General features: G+C 38.6%; 1 protein-coding gene across 1 annotated transcript in view; it reads left to right on the top strand.

Moving 5' to 3' along the window:
- Positions 1-18,041, top strand: part of SMC1B (structural maintenance of chromosomes 1B) — a 64,852-nt gene that overhangs the window by 24,005 nt on the left and 22,806 nt on the right. The window contains exons 10-18 of the mRNA XM_048824849.2: positions 93-278; positions 3,217-3,396; positions 4,452-4,598; positions 5,478-5,615; positions 6,469-6,585; positions 8,431-8,537; positions 10,003-10,144; positions 15,361-15,506; positions 16,745-16,898. Of these exons, the coding sequence (XP_048680806.1) occupies positions 93-278; positions 3,217-3,396; positions 4,452-4,598; positions 5,478-5,615; positions 6,469-6,585; positions 8,431-8,537; positions 10,003-10,144; positions 15,361-15,506; positions 16,745-16,898 (1,317 nt within the window). The remainder of the gene's footprint in view (positions 1-92; positions 279-3,216; positions 3,397-4,451; positions 4,599-5,477; positions 5,616-6,468; positions 6,586-8,430; positions 8,538-10,002; positions 10,145-15,360; positions 15,507-16,744; positions 16,899-18,041) is intronic.

Below are 18,041 nucleotides of genomic sequence, written 5' to 3' on the forward strand. Positions count from 1 at the left end.
GAAAGCTATACTTTGTCCTGAAATGTATATGGCTTTATTAATTGCTTCCTCATCTGTGAAAGGTTTATCATTTCTCAATTTGTTATGTTAAGTTTGGAAGACTGCTTGACTTGTGTCATCCTATCCATAAAAAATATCAGCTGGCCGTTACCAAAGTCTTCGGCAAGTACATGAGTGCTATTGTTGTGGCTACTGAAAAAATAGCAAGGGATTGCATTCGATTCCTAAAGGAGGAAAGAGCTGAGCCTGAAACATTTCTTGCTTTGGATTACCTTGATGTAAGTTTTTTCTTTTCATCAGCAAATTAGTTGTTTTAAGATTGCTTAAGGTAGAATTTAAGTTGTATAAGGATATATAAAATGTAAGTGTTTAAGCACAAATAAAGCTATTGTAGAGACATTATATGCCTCAAAAGGTTCCTTACTGCTTTAAAAACTCAAACCTTTCCCCTTTCTGCACTGTGTACTTAAGACCCTTTATTGTAATTCTATCCCTTGGTTGCGCCTCCCTCATGTAACTGGTTTTACTGTCTTCGGTATATATTACATCATGGTTTTTATAAACTGATTCCTTAAGCCATATAGTAAAACGGATCTGTCCCTAAACTTGTAGCATTTTAGAGAAAACTACTATAGTGGCCTGCAATTCAGACTTGTGCCCCAGGTTGTCCATAGTTTAGTATTCTGTCCCAATATGGAATTCTGTTTGTGTTGTAGTTTGGCTCCTGAAAGAGCTCAGATACAAAGTTCTTGTATATCTTGAGAAAACATTTCTAGCCCTTTTTGTATTTACTAAAAACATTTTAACATAAATTCAGCCTATTGGAAACTGATTACTTCTGTAGATAGAAGTAATTTTATACTTCTGAAAATAGTATTTTCATAGATGAAACTCTGTTTCATACTAACAAAAAAACTTGCTTTGTAATCAAACTGGAATCAACTATTAATTAATGGTCCATTGTAAAATGCACAGGACTCAGGCAGTGTTTTTAATGGGTAACTGAATTCCAACTTGAACTGTTACGGAACAACAGCTGCATGACTTGATGCTACTTAGCCTTAGCTGCCTCCTGTTCTTTTGTAAAGTAAATTCACATACCTCACTGAGGTCATCAGTACTGTTTTTTGAGCCAAAGTTTAAAAATTACTTCAACCCAACTTCTAATCTTGAGAGCCTTACTGCTTTGCCTCTCCTCTCACTCAGCAAATTAGGCCACTCTTCTAATCAGGATTTTGTGCCCCCTGCAGTAACTAGTGCCATAGATGCAGGTATTTCTTTAATATCATAAAAGAATTCTGGCCAGAGCCAGATAACAGGCAAGTGCTCTCCAAAACTATCTGAAAACCTTTTAGGCTGTCAAAGGAGTCTTCTAAGTCTTTGGGTGAAGTACCCCAGATAGACTGCTGTGACCTCCTGTTAAAATGTAACCCTCTCAAATTCAAAGGCAGGGGGTCTTTGCCTGGACTGACAGGAAAAAAGGATAGTGGCTCTTTTAAGGACCTTCCTCTCGGGCATTGGGGGGGAAACGAGGGGGAGGAATCATCTGAGAAGTTGGGTGGTCTGGTAGGGATCAAGTAAACCATTGGCCCCTGTGCACTTGGAGGAATGTGTATATATCCTGTCCCTGCAGCCTGAGTTTCTTGTCAGATCAGGATTAGCAGCTCCTACTATGGGGATTAGTGTAGGACTGGGTTTTTGGTCTGCCATGGGCATTGCATTAGTTACCTCTTTGGGGATAGGGAAAGAATTTTTCCCTTGCTGTCAGATTGGCTGGGGCAGTGTGGTTTCTTCCACCTTTGCCACAGCAGCTCAGGCACCTGATGGGGTTGGACAGGAGATAAGATTCAAGTTGTTGGCCGTTTAACAGATGGAAGGTGTCAGCACAGGTACGTGTTTCATTGGAAGGCCATTTCCTGATATTCCAAAATCGGAAGTGGACTTAAAGGAAAGTGTCCCCTAAGGTGGGGAATGAGCTTCCTAATGCCTGGTACAAGCAGAACAACCCCTTTCCCTAGCCCCTTAATCCCTACATGAGGGAAGAGCAGTGGGGTCCCAGCAACATTCTGGGGACGAGCTGTGTAAGGGTCGGGGACTGACAACAGCTCCCCACCATGTGGAAATAATAAAGGGAAGGGAATCATGACCAGGAGTCATTGCTTGATAGCTCCCAGATGAGCTAAGTTAATAAAGCTGGAGCCTAATTAAACCACATCCCCTGCATCTAGGTCGGTCTTCCCATATGTCCAGGACAAAGATGTCTCTTCCATGGAGACTTTAAAGGATCTGTGTGGCAGGAAACTGCAGTCTGGCTTCAAGAAAATAGATGAATTGGTCATTTAAAGTAAATCCTGCCTCTGCAGCCATGGGAGAATCATTCAGCAGTGGAACCAATATGATTCTTTTGCATAGGAGAGAGATATGGGAGGCTCACAAGTGGATGCATGCCGGGGCAGTGGAGCCCTGTTAAGCATATTCTTCCACTCCAAGGAGACGTGGTATTGCAGGAAGGGTTATTGTAGCCTTTAGGTCTCTCAGTGGCATGACAGACTGGACTAAGTGTGATTAATGTCAGTGGCAGCTGTGGGTGCTCAGCATATCTGAAAATCATACCATACTTATTTAGATGTCTGTGTGTGATTTTGATGCCCAAGTTTAGGTGCCCAAGTTTGTGTGTTGATTCTTACATGAGAGAATGCTAGTGATTGCAGTGTGTTAAATTGTTTCCATCAGTAATTGGGGTTTAATTGAAATAAAATCACTGTACGAGAACTATGACAGAATCATCATTCCCATGTTAAAATTGAAAACCTGTTACTGCCTTTTAAATTTGATATAGGCAATCACTATTCTAGGCACTGATTCGGGGAAGCAGTTATGTGTTTTGATCCATAGAGATGGATTTAAGCACATGCTTATGTATATGCTTAAGTGCTGTCCTGATTATGGATGCTTTTTTGAATCGAAGTCCTAATGTTTTTACATAAATCCTAGCATCTTTGATTGTGGGTAGATTTTTAATGTTACTTTAATGCATGTTTTGTCCAGTTTTTATTTACTTTAATAAATGTAAATTATGTCTCTTCAGAAGGCACAGGTATTACCGAAAATATGGATGTTTGTTGTTAATTTTGTTCATGCAGTTTACTATCCCACCAAGGTACTTGTATCTCATTATTTCAGCTAGTTCTCCAGAAGATTATTTTTGCTTTTTAGATTAAGCCCATCAATGAAAAATTAAGGGAGATAAAAGGATCTAAAATGATGATTGATGTTGTACAGACTCCATTTACACCCCTGAAAAAAGTGATTCAGTTTGTATGTGGGAATGGTCTGGTCTGTGAAACTGTTAAAGAAGCAAGACAGATAGCATTTGATGGACCAGTGAGGTTGAAAGTAAGAAACTGAATTTTGTTTCATATGTTGTTTTCATCAGGTGGATTGCAATGATATGTTTAATACCATTTGAAATAACTTTGTTCTATAAATATTCTACAAAATATGACTTAACTAAAAACTATCATATTGCTCTCGCCAGTTTACACAGAAAGGAACTTAATCCCCTGAAATTTCACATAACCCATCTCTTTCCAGTGTGGAATTTTTCTGGAAAGCTCGGAGGGAAAAAATTAGAAAGAGTTTTAAATTAGGGTGCTGAAATATTTCCCTACAGTTGACTCTTTTTCAAATGCTCCTTTTTTTTCTTTTTGCTTGTTATATTTAAAATGTCTGGCTGAGAAACATAAAATCTGTTTTATTGGCTTTCTTGCAGAGAAGTGCCTTCATATGTTCTTGAGGGATTCCTTTGTGAGCATGTGTGGGAGGTGCAGACAGAAGTTTTGCACTATATGGTTGAAAGTCTCCCTACTTCATTCTGCAGTTCCTCTCCACTGACGTTTATACACCATAATAGTACATGCAGGTAGCTCCCTGTCATGTACCTTCTGAAGACTTGTTAAAGTCTGCAGAATGGGAGCCCTGCTATGATAGTCCACTTTAAATATAAAATATATTAAAAGTCCCATTTCCAGTTCATGGGATTAATTTCTGATATGCTGTAATGCTTTCCACAGTATACATCTGATGAAGTGAGCTGTAGCTCACGAAAGCTCATGCTCAAATAAATTGGTTAGTCTCTAAGGTGCTACAAGTACTCCTTTTCTTTTTATTAAAACATTACTCACTGCAAAATAACACTACTTGTGTCAGTTACATAATTCTTGTAGCTTGCTCAGTATAACTCTGTGTAAGCAAGGGTTTGGGGGCATGGTCCAACTAAGTATGGAGGTTACTTATATATAGTTACGTTCACTTGTTTGCTCAGAATTTGGTCCATTAGCTGCTAGAGTATTGCAGATGCACAATTTCTAACCTAATTCCTAACTAAGTATTGCAGATGCACAATTATTAGTATTGTTCATTAAAGAAAAGAAAATGTCTTTAATTTTCAGACAGTGTCTCTTGATGGAACTTTATTTTTGAAATCTGGAGTTATCTCTGGAGGGTCAAGTGACTTGAAATTTAAAGCTAGATACTGGGATGAAAAAGAGATGAAAGAAATGAAAGAAAGAAGGGATAGGTTGGTTGATGAACTAAAGGTAAGTCCACTAAATAGGCAATTATATCTTAACACTAAAGGCAAAATGGAATAAAAGTTATGAATGGAAAGACAGTCTGAGGAACTGTTCAGTTTTTGTCAGCTTTTAATTTCAAGTTAATTTATTTCATTCCTGATTATTTTATTTTTAATGCAGGATGGGGGTAGTGGAATTAGTAGTGGCTTGTTGATCAGAAGTGTTGCCTGCCTGTTACCTTTGTTCCGAGAGGGAATGCAGTGTGACTGCATGCAGCTGGGCCATTCGTTTATCTGTAACCCACACTAACAGTGTAATTTTGTTTCCCCCATCTAGTGCATAGTTTACTATTTCTGGGGAGATGAGACCAAGCTACTCTCTTAGTGTGGGTTACGTAGATGGAGAATTGCCTAACTGTTAAGAGCTAGTTTTGCTATAGAAAGTATTGTGGTATGGTAGGAGCACTTTGTGTCTTTCATCAGAGAAGCTGTTTGAGGCATTGCTGTAGTGACTAGTGAGAATAAAATTGTAAGCATGCAACAGAGAACAATCTTTCGTGAATTGTGACTGTAAAACTTGATTTCATAGATTTTGTTGGGAGAGCCAGAGCAGTAATTTATCAATTTATGCCCTTTTACACTAGAAAGTGAACCAATGTTTGAAAAGCATTTTCAAATATGCCCCACACCATCAAAACTTAACTTGATTGTGGTCAGCTGGCTCACGTAGATGTGGCTTACCTGTGCTAAATTTGTCTAATTAAACACCCTGTTAAATGGAATTCGGATTATGATCATAAAGATATTTTCTGGCCTATGAATAGAGTATTATGAAGTTGACTTCTGTTTTTAAAATGTACTTTTTATGTATATTTTCTCATACAGTTTTTGAAATCTGTTTTAGGAATTAATGAAGATCAAACGTAAGGAGACTGACTTGAAACAGTTACAGGCACAGTGCCAGGGAACTCAGACCCGGCTCAAATATTCGCAGAGTGAATTAGAGAATATTAAAAAGAAACACCTTGCTAATTTCTACAAGGTAGTACAGAATAACGAAGCACCTGTTTTTTCCTCTGGTTTGGTGATCTTAGGCCTGGTCTACACTGGGGGTGGTGGGCGGGACCAATTTAAGTGATGCAACTTTAGCTACATGAATAACGTAGCTGAAGTCGACGTACTTAGACCTACTCACCACGGTGTCTTTGCTGTAGTGCGTCAGTTGCTGATGCTCCCCCGTCAACTCTGCCTGCACCTCCGGAGTCGACGGGAGAGCACTCGGCTGTCAATTTATCGCATCTCAATTAAATGCGATAAATCAACCCCCGCTGGATCGATCGCTGCCCTTCGATCCTGCGGGTAATGTAGACAAGCCCTTAGGTTATAATTTTTATGCTTAATAAATGTTGTAGCTAATACTCAATACAACATCCACAAGCTTAGTAGATCTTATATTTATTTTCTTTATGTAGTTGTTGGAATTATATTTAGCAAGTAGTGGTTATGATTAGAGAATTAATAAAATTAGAAAACAAGATTAATTACTATATTAAAGCAACGAGGCTTTCTTTTAGGTGTTATTGTTTTTAAAAAAAATTTGCTTGACACTCACCTAAACTTGATCTATAGTAGCCCTCGCAAAAAGGTGCATGACTCAATAAGTCTTAGCTGGTATGTTTATTTGTAATATGTAATTTGCTTTCCGTTCTGTAGAATTGTAGCCATTATACTTAAATCAATAATAGTGATTTCAGAAAAAAAAGTTGTAACTCCTTAACTCAACACAAGATAAATAGCCATAGTGTCAGAAGCATCTATTAATATTTAGAATATCATTCATTTTGTTTAAAGAAACCAGTATAAATACTTATTTCCTTCTTCCTCTTTGTAATTAGGAAAAATCTAAGCTGGAAAGTGAGTTAGTAAATATTAAATCACAATATGCTATGCTGAATGAAGGACTGTTACAAAGAGCAGAGAAAATTGAAGAGTTTCAAAAGAAAATGAATGAGGTAACACATTGTATAATGTTCATGACAAATTATGGAGTTACGAATGGTTTACAGCAACTTCTCTGTAGGGTTGAGAGTGAACTCATGCAATTATGAAACCTTTAGTGTCTGAACAGTAGCTACAGTCTAGATGTTCTGAAGCACTCCAGGGAACATGCAGCATGCTATACTATTCTACCAGTGATGTCATCCTAAAAATTAATATGTGTGTTTCAACATCCAAATTTTAACAGTTCGTAACCTTAAAATTCTGAATCATTTTTATTCAAACCAGAATTTTGTACTTCCTAAGTGAGCAATATAGAACAAAACAAAACTAATTTGAAGTTTCAGGTGGCCTTTTTTCATTTCCATAAACACTACAGTTTTATTTGGAATAATGGGAGGGGGGGAATTTCCTCTGTTCAAGTAACTTTAAAAATACACTGAAGTGATTTTGCTGAGACTCCAACAAAATATTCAGAGCTGAGACAAAATGTAGAAGGTTTCAAACCAAAGGGAATTAGTTTATTAAAGGAATATTAAAACAGAAACTGGAATTCAACCTTAACTGTAGTGTTTGCCATCATGATCAAAATAGTCTATATATCAAAATTCATGGTGGTATAATATAAAGGTTTTATTTGCATTAATTTGAGATTATTGCAATGCTCAGAAGTGTCTCTGTGGAACATCTCAACCCTTTGTCACACCATAAAATTAAGCATTTTTGTATGCCACATAGACATTATTTTAGAATTTTTATTTTTCAATTTTAAAAATTTAATTGACTTTTTTTGTATCTCACTACTTATAAAAACAGGTTTCTTAGTTACTGTGAGTCAACTATACAGGGCTTGATAGTTGAATACAGTTCTCACCAAAAGCACATTTTCCAAGCATGTTGTCATTTCCTGTGTAAATAATGTAGTGCTTGCTTTTATAGCAAAAGAAAATGTAGATTAAGAATTTCCTAAGAATAGTGTATCTATTGATGGTGTTAAATAAGCCTGAGTATTGATGTGTTTATATATGATGTAGTTTTTGGCATTACATTTAACTTACAGCTGTTTGTGAGAGCTTTTATTTTTCTTTCAGAGATCCATATGAGCTTGTGCTGCATGTTTTTAAAATTTTGTTCCTCTGATAAGTGCAAAATGGAGTACTCACTGTATTTGTATGTGTCCCATTGTCCGTTGAACTTTGTAAGCATAATTTTCCAAATCTTCAAACTCATTTATCTGTTTATTATTTTTAGGTTATATGTGTGAGTTTGTAGATAACCATTTTCTAGTCTGGGGAAAGTTTTTTTTTTTTTTTTTGCTCTTTTTGTCAGTAAGAGTAACCTGTGGTAGCTGTACTGCTGTGATTCCACTGTATAAATGTGGAGAAGGGAATAGGATTTCTAACAGGGAATAAGCACTCTCCTCTGTGGCACAGAGCTTAGCTTTGCAGAAGAATTTAGGGGCAGGAATGGGCCTGGAGGATCGGCAGCTCTGCATACCCCATAGCCTTCTCCTTCTTCATAGAGAGTGGGAGCCATGGGTAGGAGTGTGAGGCTAATATTCCAGTTTGATACCTTGAATTGTCTCTGGAGTAACACTGCTCCTGCTCTGGCACAAACAGCTGAAGTAGGGATTCCTCTCCTCATCCTATGAAGTTCACTAGCACTGTCTGGTTATTTGGACTTCACCTCCACTTTGAAAATTCCTAGTGCAACTAAATTCCCAGCAGCTTTAAAATACGTTATGTTTCTAAAACTTCTTTAAAATCTTGCCCAAAATATAAAACATCTTTTTTTATAAAATGTTTCTCTTACGTGAATTAAAAAAGTTTAAGTAGTTTTTTTGGGTCGTTTGTTTAAAGGTTGAAGATGCTGTATTCCAAGACTTCTGTGAAGAGATTGGGGTAGAGAATATTCGTGTATTTGAGCAAGAACGTGTGAAACAGCAGGAAGAAACTGACAGAAAAAGGTGTTTTTCAAACAAATGAAAACTGCTGTAGGCTTTATCAAAACGAATATACCGGTAATTTAATAATTGCCTAGTTACTGTAGGGAGGATCGCCAAAGCCTAAGAGATTTACTGCAAGATGTCAGATTTTCTCCATCACAACCTATCTAGCAATCCTAACAATATGGTAATGTGCTTATTACTGGGAATTAGCTTCGGTATACTGTCTGTCTGGGGCTACTATGCCAGCTGCAATATTAGTCCACAGTAGTGTTTCACAACAAACTGGTTAGATAAGAATATATTAATAATACTGTACATTTGACATTATTACAGTATTATATATATAATATAGCAATAAACAAGAAGAATAATCTAAAAACAGCCCAGAGAAATTGTTTTATCATTAAATTTGTGAAAACATTAATGCTATTAATCAAGGTGTAGTGGAGGCCACTCTGCCTCACTACACGAGGTCATGCATTTCAAAGGAGAACCAAATGTAAGGACGTAATGTTTCCCATATAAAAACACCCGATGACAAAATTAGAACCTCATACAAGATATTTTCAAATTGATAACGTCAACAATAGGGATTTCATTCACATACTTAAGTGACAAAGGACAAGTTTCTTTCTTAGAGGAGAGTCAGAAGCACTGGAGACTGGTGTTCTGTTCAGGATTGGATATGAAGTCATCCCCTTATAATCTTATAGACTGAAAACTCAAAATAAGGATTACTGTTCATTTTTTGTATCCTCAGCCAAGCAGACAGTGATTCACGGACCTTAGAGTTGTTAACTTTGCCTGTATTCTAATACAGATTGCCAGTAATAGAGTCCAATTCCTTTTCTGCACCCAGGTTATCTGTTGAGTCGGTCATTCTGATGTGATGTCATCTCGAAACTTACTGAGGACAAAACACTTTCCTTGCATGTGGCGAGATTCAAATACTTGTACAGGTTCATAGTTGAACAGGATTTTAAACTTCAGAATAGTGGATATGCTCCATTTTAAATCCTGGTTTTAGATCGCAGAGAATTGGTTCAGAGGAGGGTGGTTTTAAAAAGCTGATAACAGAACAATAAAAGGAGAAGCTTTCTGTATCGATCATGACTACATACCTTGTACTGAGAAGCGAGAAGCACTAAACTTCGTGTTATTTTGTTTCTGATGGGACAAAATGTTTTTGTGGAAGTAGTCATCAATATACTCAGGACGAGAGTGGGGTTTTTATTACTACTTTCAGTATATCTGCGAGATACTTCATTTGTGGATTGCATACTTATTCTGCAATGGTCATCCTGTGTCTAAATTATCATGTTAAATTTAGTGTGCTCTTTGCATTTATATTCAGTTATTCTGAAGTAAAAACGAATGGGGTACATTTGTTTTGCAGTCTTTTTTTATGGACACTTTTAAATCAGTGCTAAACTGATTTCTGAGTGTTGGCCAAAAATAATGTTTTTACATTATGTTTGGCCAGACTGGAGTTTGAAAACCAGAAGACACGATTGAGCATTCAGCTCGAATACAGTCGTGGCCAGCTACAGAAGTTGGTGAACAAGATCCACATGTTGAAGGAGGCAGTTCGTAAGGATGAGGCTGAGATTGTCAGGCTAAAGAAGGTAACTGTTACATAGCAATGTCTAATTGCAGGAGAGAGGGAAAATATAGAGAAGCATTATTTTAAGTGAACCTGATACTTATTTATAAATGTTCAGAATATTCAGTTGTATACATTTTAACTTTGAAACAAATACGTTAAAATAACATGGTATATGAACTGGAAAAAGAAAATATTAAGAGCAACCTTAACTCTGTCTGCTTGTACATGTGCATTACAGGAATGTCTTTAATTGCATGAACATGCAACATGTATGTATCAATGGATATAGATAAACATGCAGTTAAAATATTAATAGCACATTGTTGAGGTTCTTTAGCAAATTTTACTAGTGACTGCTAAACTAATAAGCATTTATATCATGCTTTTCATCTTCAAAATACTTTACACATAGTAAATATAGTCAGCGTAAAATAACTTCAGCATAACTGAGCATACAGAATGGCCTCATATTTTTGTATGAAGTAGTTTTTAAAGTTGACTGTACATGTAGATACTTTCTTTGTACTTGGCTTTTCTTAAAATTCACTCTTAAAAAATCGTGAGCATATGCAGTAATAAAAAGTTACACATTCATATGCAATTAGCATTATTTTATCCCTTTATATTGATAAATTGTCTGTCCATGCGAAGCAGTGAAAAGGAAAGTGATGTTGCAGTGTGTTAAATAAAAGATATATTACTTAGATGTTTATCCCACATAAACCTGCTCCATAGTGAGAATGATGCCAGTTACATCTCTATTTTCCACATCTTTCCATTAAAGTAAATCAAATTATTAAAATACAAAGGAAAGGTGTATTTCTGGAGAGGGGAAAATAATTTAGCATCAAAATAAAATTTTTTCAAAGAGTTCAAAGCATATATTCCTCTTTTGTGATTAAAATCCTTTCCCCTAAAATCTGATTGCATGGGCTGTGAGTAAATGGGAGTTTATGTGTGAGAAGGATGGAATCCTCTCTCCAATGCTGAGGGAATTTTGGGAGACTATTACAATAGCCCATGGACTATAATAGAGTTCACAGCATCTGTGCCCCCACACTCCGTTTTGGTGGTTTTGGATAGTGGACCCATGTAGTCATGAAGCTGCTGGCCATGCCCCCACCAGTGTCTGCTGTGGACAGGGCTGTCTCTGCAGGCTTTCCATGAATGCCTTCTTCCCAGTGCCTTTTAGGCTTCGTCCACTCTTGCTGAATTCAAAGACAAAATTCCTATTTACTTCCATGTTGTAGGGTAAGGGTCTTTGTAATCATAGAGAATGGGATGCTGTTTTAATTTTATCAAAGCAAAGAAAAAGTATCTGAAAGTTCTTTGAGTGTGTGTTGGCATGGATCCTGCTATATATTCTTTTTTCTAGCAATGGGGCCACTCATGCATCCTTAGCTTCTTCATGCTCCCATACAAGAGCGTAAAGGTGAGGCAGTTGTGACCCTCCCTTAGTTCCCTCCTACTGCCCGTGGCAGCAGTGTGGAACCTAATGTGTGTCTGTCTTGCTCATGCTTTAATATTAGCTATTCTCATCCAAACTTCATAAATCTTGTGAAGATTCTTTAGAACAGCCTTCATTCTCCTTATTTTAAGAAATTGGAACAGAATAAAACCCAAGCTGATTGATTTTCTCTGACGCAAGGTCCCCCTCTACAGGTCCTTGTATGAGGACCTGAAGGTGGTAGACTTAAAACCCACAGGCCTCATGCCTCACTCATTTTATCTTATAACATTGATTCCATTTGCATATGGGCACATCAGGCACCTGATCCCAAGAAGGTGTTCTGCACCTCATTCTCCACTTGCATCAGGAGTCAAATGACACAAAAGACTAAACCTCCATCTCCTGGAGCAGTCAATGAAGGCAGCATCAGAATCCCTGGGGGTTTGAGGACCCCCATACCAGTGAAGCATGCACTGACCAGGTGGGTGATGCCTAAGAACGGAGAATTCTGGGCTGAGCAAAGAGCCAACACAACATCCATGGCACTGGATTCACCTAGACCTTCAGATCATGCCCTAGACATTGAAACAGGGCACCGACTGCAGTCACACACAGCAATAGGGCAGAAGCTCATGGCAATGCTCAGTGTCCACTTATGTAGAGAGTCCCAGTAAGATATTGGGGGATAACCCCCCTCCTTCCCAAGCCTCAACCGTCACTTAAGATGAGTCAGGAAAATAACAGAGTGCTACGCAGCAGACACCATTGGTACCAGGCTGGATACTGAAAGCGCCCCTACATATGCACTGGCACTGGAGGAACAACTGCGACCTGTGCCAGATCCATACCCAGCACTGGAGATATCCCTTGGTACCAGCACAAGCCTGATACTGCTGGCGCCTTACCCATTGGTGGCATCTATGGAGGAGATAAAGCCATCTGTCCCCTCTGACTGAGCGGAGAACTGTCCCAGATAAGATCCATCAGCGGATCTCAGGACTCCATCACATCAGGATTGGCACTGGTACAACCACAATAACCTCCAAGCCACCCATATGTTTACAGGATGCTGCCCTGACTGTTCTGGAAATACTGAGGCCTACCATTCCAGGTGTCGAGAAACCACTTGCCTCTAATGAAAAAAAAGGAAAAGGTGGTCCTCCCCAGTGATATCACTGTCTCCAATAATACCTGAGTACCAGGAAGAGTGGGACCCAGAGGTATGAATGCAGCAGCAGTCTTCTTCCAAACTCTTGCCCCGCAGAGGACCTGTCTTTGTCAACTCCAGATGAAACAATCATTTCAGCACTGATGCTGATCCTAGATGATTTTAGGGCATTCTAGGAGCTCCTGATACAGATCAGACACCTTGGAAACCAAGAAATCTCAATTTTTTTTTTATATATCCTGTCATCCCTGGGACTAGCCAGAATATCTCTTCCTAGAAATGAGATCTTTAGATACAGAAAGAGTGCTGTGGTAAATGCCAGTCACCTACTGACTATGAAATGCATAGAAAAATGATATCTAGTACTGAAGGAATTGAGTATTTCTACTTGCACCTCAACCCCAGTTCCTTAGTAGTCCTGGCTGTCCATGTTCACCAGGAACCCAACAAAAGAAAAGGATCCCAAAAGACTTAACTGTTTGGGTGAAAGTCCTCCTCTGCTTCATTCAAGCTGAAAGTGTCAAATTTGCCAGGTTGTCCTAACCGAGTACAATTTCTTAATATGGGATGGGATGCCACTCAACAGACCCTGCCTCTCCCCTCCCCCCCAGAAGAAAGAATAGCTTAATTACCTTGTTACAGTGGGCCAGGGGGTAACAGAGTCAGCTCTTCAGGCTGCAGTGGATGTGGCAGATACCACAGTCTGGTCCATGGCCACAGTCTGTTACCATGTAAATAGCATTCTGGGTTTAGGCATTCTTCATGAAGTGCAAGCCATAACTGAGGATTTACCATTCAAAGGATCAGAACTATTTAGTGAGAAAACAGCACCCTGTAGTTGCTAAAGGACTCAAAGGAGATGTGGAGGTCCCCAGGAATCTGTATGCCTCCAGTGTACCATCATCGATCACAACACCAGGATAGGCAACAAACACCTCCATATCCCAATCAGTCTAAAAATCTATAAAAGTACGGAAGAGGTTGATAACTCTTCTCGACACCAGCCGCGCACAGCACTGCATTCATGCGTTGGCAGACTTGATAGTTTGGTTGAAAGCTGCACTGTCGCTAGTCAACTGAGCAATCTCTTGAGCACCAGCCTCCTCTCGTCCCACAAGGCATGGTTGGACATCACCACTAACAAATGGGTGCTAGAGGTTGCCACATGCTTATACCATCCAATTCTTCTCCCTACCCTCTTCCTGTCTCCTTTCTCATCCCTCTTTAGGGATCCTTCTCATGAGAGCCTTTCACAAACAGAATTGTCCTCGTTACTCTGGCTGGTAATAATAGGAGTTACCTCAGGAATACAGGGGAAGAAAGTCTATTCACTGTATTTTCTTATTCCAAAAAAGAAGGGTTTTTGGTCGTGTCCTATACCTGAGGAGGCTCAACAGATAAATATGCTGTCTCAGATTCAGGATGGTAATGCTTGTGTGCATCACTTTGAGGTTAAGACTGGTTTGTGACTTTCAACTTGCAATATCCATACTTCCCTAGTACCATCTACCTGGCTCATAAAGTACCTCAGATTTATAGGGGGACCAAAGCATTATCTATACAGAGTCCTACCCTATGGACTGTCCATGGCACTGAGTGTATTCACAGGTTGCCTAGCAGTGGTAGTGAGAGATCTAAGGAAATAGGCACTGCGTGTCTACCCATACCTAGATGATAGGCTGATCAGGGTCAAGTCCCAGGACTGAGACCAAGACAGCTCTATATTGAATCCTCTCCTTGCTCTCCTAATTAGAGCTTCTAATGAATTATGAAAAATGGTCTCTCATGCTGTCGAGCGTGAATAGAATTCATACTCAACTCATGGTCAGCGTGAGCATACCTGCCAGAAGAGTCCTTCAGTATCTTGTGCATGATAACTCACACATGCCTGGGACTAACAGGACACACATAGGTGTGTTCCTGCGTGATGCTGCTTGCAGATTCCTTCTGTGGCCATTAGATTTGTGTACTTCCCAGCCAAGCATCATTTGAGCACATTGTTCATGGTACCACCCCAAATCTTGTGAGCACTTAACTGGTGGCTGGATGCTTCAAATGTGAGAATAGAGGTGTCCTGCTTGACCTCCTCTCTAACATAGACAGATATTATAGATGTATTAACCTTTATACATTTATTATTATTTTACACAATTATTATAGATGTGTTGTAACTTTTTTATATATTTTAATTTCTTTATATTTTAATTTGCTATACAAAATAAGAAGAAATGCTTTTAAGACATCATGTGGTTTCAATCTCTACAAAACTATTGGAAGGTAGTTTATTGGCCTTTACTATGTATTAAGGTAATCCTTTGAGATTAAGACTATATATGCTCTCAATAAAATTCTTTTGGATCTTTGTTTAAGAAAGTACCATGAGTAGCTCACTGGATATATAGGAATCTGTGCAGTTGAGTATTTTCAAGTGCAATAGTTTCACACCATGAATAGCTTTATAAAGAAACTGACAGCTAGTTTGTTATACCAATGTAATACGGTATAAAGGTTTTAAACTTTGATTCCCTCTTGCTATATAATGGCATATGCTATATAATTAGACTTTTAAAATAAAAGATAACATAACATTAAGAATATGAAATTATTTTTTATGCAGGATGAGGAAGAATTTTTACTAATGGTGAATGAAATAATGGAGGAACAACAGCATCTTAAGGATAGATTAATAACGCTCAAAACAGAGGTTACAAAAGCCCAAAATGAAGTTGAGGAATCAAGGAAGAAATTATTAACCCTTAATAGGTAATTACTAACTGTATTCGGGTATAATAATTAGTTTAGTAATTTCAAAAGAGGTCAACACTTTAGATGCTTGGACCTTTTGTGGGAAGTCAGTTGTCATATTGGATCAGGCCTGAGGTCAGTGTAGTCCAGTGATCCAGTCTCCAGCAGTGGTCAGCACCAGATGCTACAAAGGAAGGTGTACGAACCTGTAGTGGGTAGATGTGGGATAATATGCCCCCCGCCCCCATTAGGTCTCATCCTGGTCTCCCATAGTTAGAAATAGTTAAACCTTGAATTTTTGATTAATGTCTTCTCGTGATTTTTAGAATTTTTTCTGTTTGCACAGTGCTACACTCAGTGCCTCTCAGGTATTGCATATCTTGAGGGAAATACTAATTATAAACTGCTTTCTTGTCCTGCTTCTGCTGCTAAATCCTCTTCTGTGGGAATGGTTCCTCCTTTAGTTTAGTTTAGTTTAGTTCATCAATCCTGCTTAATCTCTGTGCATATATTCTCTTTTAGCGTCTCCTACTGAATCAATACATGATCATTATTAGCCATACATTATCAGCCATTGTTCAATCCAGTGACTCGTCCTTTTTGGGGATAAACATGTATGTGTTAGCTAAGAAAATTTGTGAAATATTTCTCATAGTATACTTTATTCATAAAAAAGTTCTAAGAATTCATAATTTCAATACTCATCTATACAGAATATATTGTGTAACAATAATTATGATAAATTAGTTTTTGACTGCTCACTATTAGGATTATTATTTAGCCACTTATATTTTTACAGTAAATTGATTAGGTGACCTTGAATTGTATTTCAAGTAATGCTAGGAGAAGATACTATATCAGTTCACGGTTTGAAGGGAAGAAATCTTCATGAGCAGAAGTATGGGCTGTGATTGTAGTTGACGGATAGTAAGTGTGTGCTAAATTCTGAAAGCTTGATCTTTGATATACCAAGACTGTTGTTTTCCGCCCCTCTGGTGTTGGTAAAAGAATCCATGTTTGAAAAATGACTTTAACGGTCTGCTTAACTTTAATTCCTTCTTGGTGCTAATGCATTATATAGGACTTCAGATCATTACAGTACCAAGTAATTACCTTTTAATGGATAATGTAGACTACAGTAGAGAAATACTTATGGTTTCTATTAGTACATGCCTGATTGGTTTCCAAGTTGTGTAGTTATATAATTTTAATAATGCCAGTGTTTTAACAGTTTCATACCTTTTGTATGGTTGCAGGGAAATGGGTAAGTTGCAAAAGGAAGCTATATCTATTGAAACCTCTCTGGAACAGAAAAGATTAGAGAGACATAATATGCTTCTTGAATGCAAGGTCCAAGATTTGAGAATTTCTGTCTTATTGGGGTCACTGGATGAAATCAGTGAAGTAGAGGTACTGTAGAAAATACTTATGAAAGATGTATTATAGCAGAAAACATATTCCTGAAGTAAAATGTTTTTTTTTTCCTAATGGCTGACTGTCCTGGTTACATAATAATGTAAAATAATATAGGCACTGGCCAAATCCATCATTATGCAGCCAGTAGAAGGGGCTATCACACATTTTTACACACAACCTCATTGGTAACATCTTATTGAAAATAATAAAAGCTTCATAATACAAAGGCATTGCCCTATCAACATTGCAAATAAACATTTAAGAGGATGAATAAAGACAAAACTATTATTGCAAAAATGTAAAACCTAGGGGCTTAGATAGAAAATCATTCAAATCTGAATTTCATCCTATTGAGGACTCCTCCTTAGATGATATTCTGACATTTCTCCCCTATCCTAAATATGAATATTCTCTAGATCTGAGCTTCCTTCCTCCAACAGCTATAGAAATAAAGTCAAATAAATTAGAAATGGAATATACTCTTAGGAATACTGATGACAGTTTCAAGTCCTCCCTCCTCACTTTCACAGTGGGCAGGGCCACTCAGAGGATTTTGGGAGTCTAGGGCAAAATCTGAAACTCGGGGCCCTCCACCCTTCCAAAAAAAATCACCACTGGGGGGAGACTGGTCAGGGGGTTGGAGGGCTGGGTCCGGGGGTTGGAGGGCAAGCTCACCCTGCAGTGGCAGCTCCCGCTCTCTGTTTGAGAGGGCCTCCAAACCAAGTGACGGTGAGACTCCGTGCCAGGTTGCAAAGCTACTCTGTTTCTCCCCCTTCCCCCCGAAACAGGTGCCCCAGGGCAAACTGTCCCTCTCCCTGCCAGGTGGCTGTGTCAGCAGGATTGCCTCTGCCCTTCCCCCTCTCCCCAACTGCTGTGAAGAGTAAAAAGTCTTTACCTTTTTCTCAGGAGAGAGAGTGAAAGGGAGGAAGGAAATTTGCAAGGAAGCTCCCTGGATCCAGTCTTGGGAAAGCTCCTCTGGGTGAGGATAGGTAGAAATGGGTGGGAGAGGAGGAAGGAAGAACAAGGGGACAGGGGCATTCAGTGGAGAGAAAGGGGTTTGGAGGGTACTCATGGAGTGACTACATTGGCGGAAAGGAGATGGCATATGGTGAGAGGGGGCTGTGGCTGTCATGGAGT

This window comes from Caretta caretta, chromosome 1 (genome assembly GCF_965140235.1).
Source record: "Caretta caretta isolate rCarCar2 chromosome 1, rCarCar1.hap1, whole genome shotgun sequence".
NCBI classification, from domain to species: Eukaryota; Metazoa; Chordata; order Testudines; family Cheloniidae; genus Caretta; species Caretta caretta.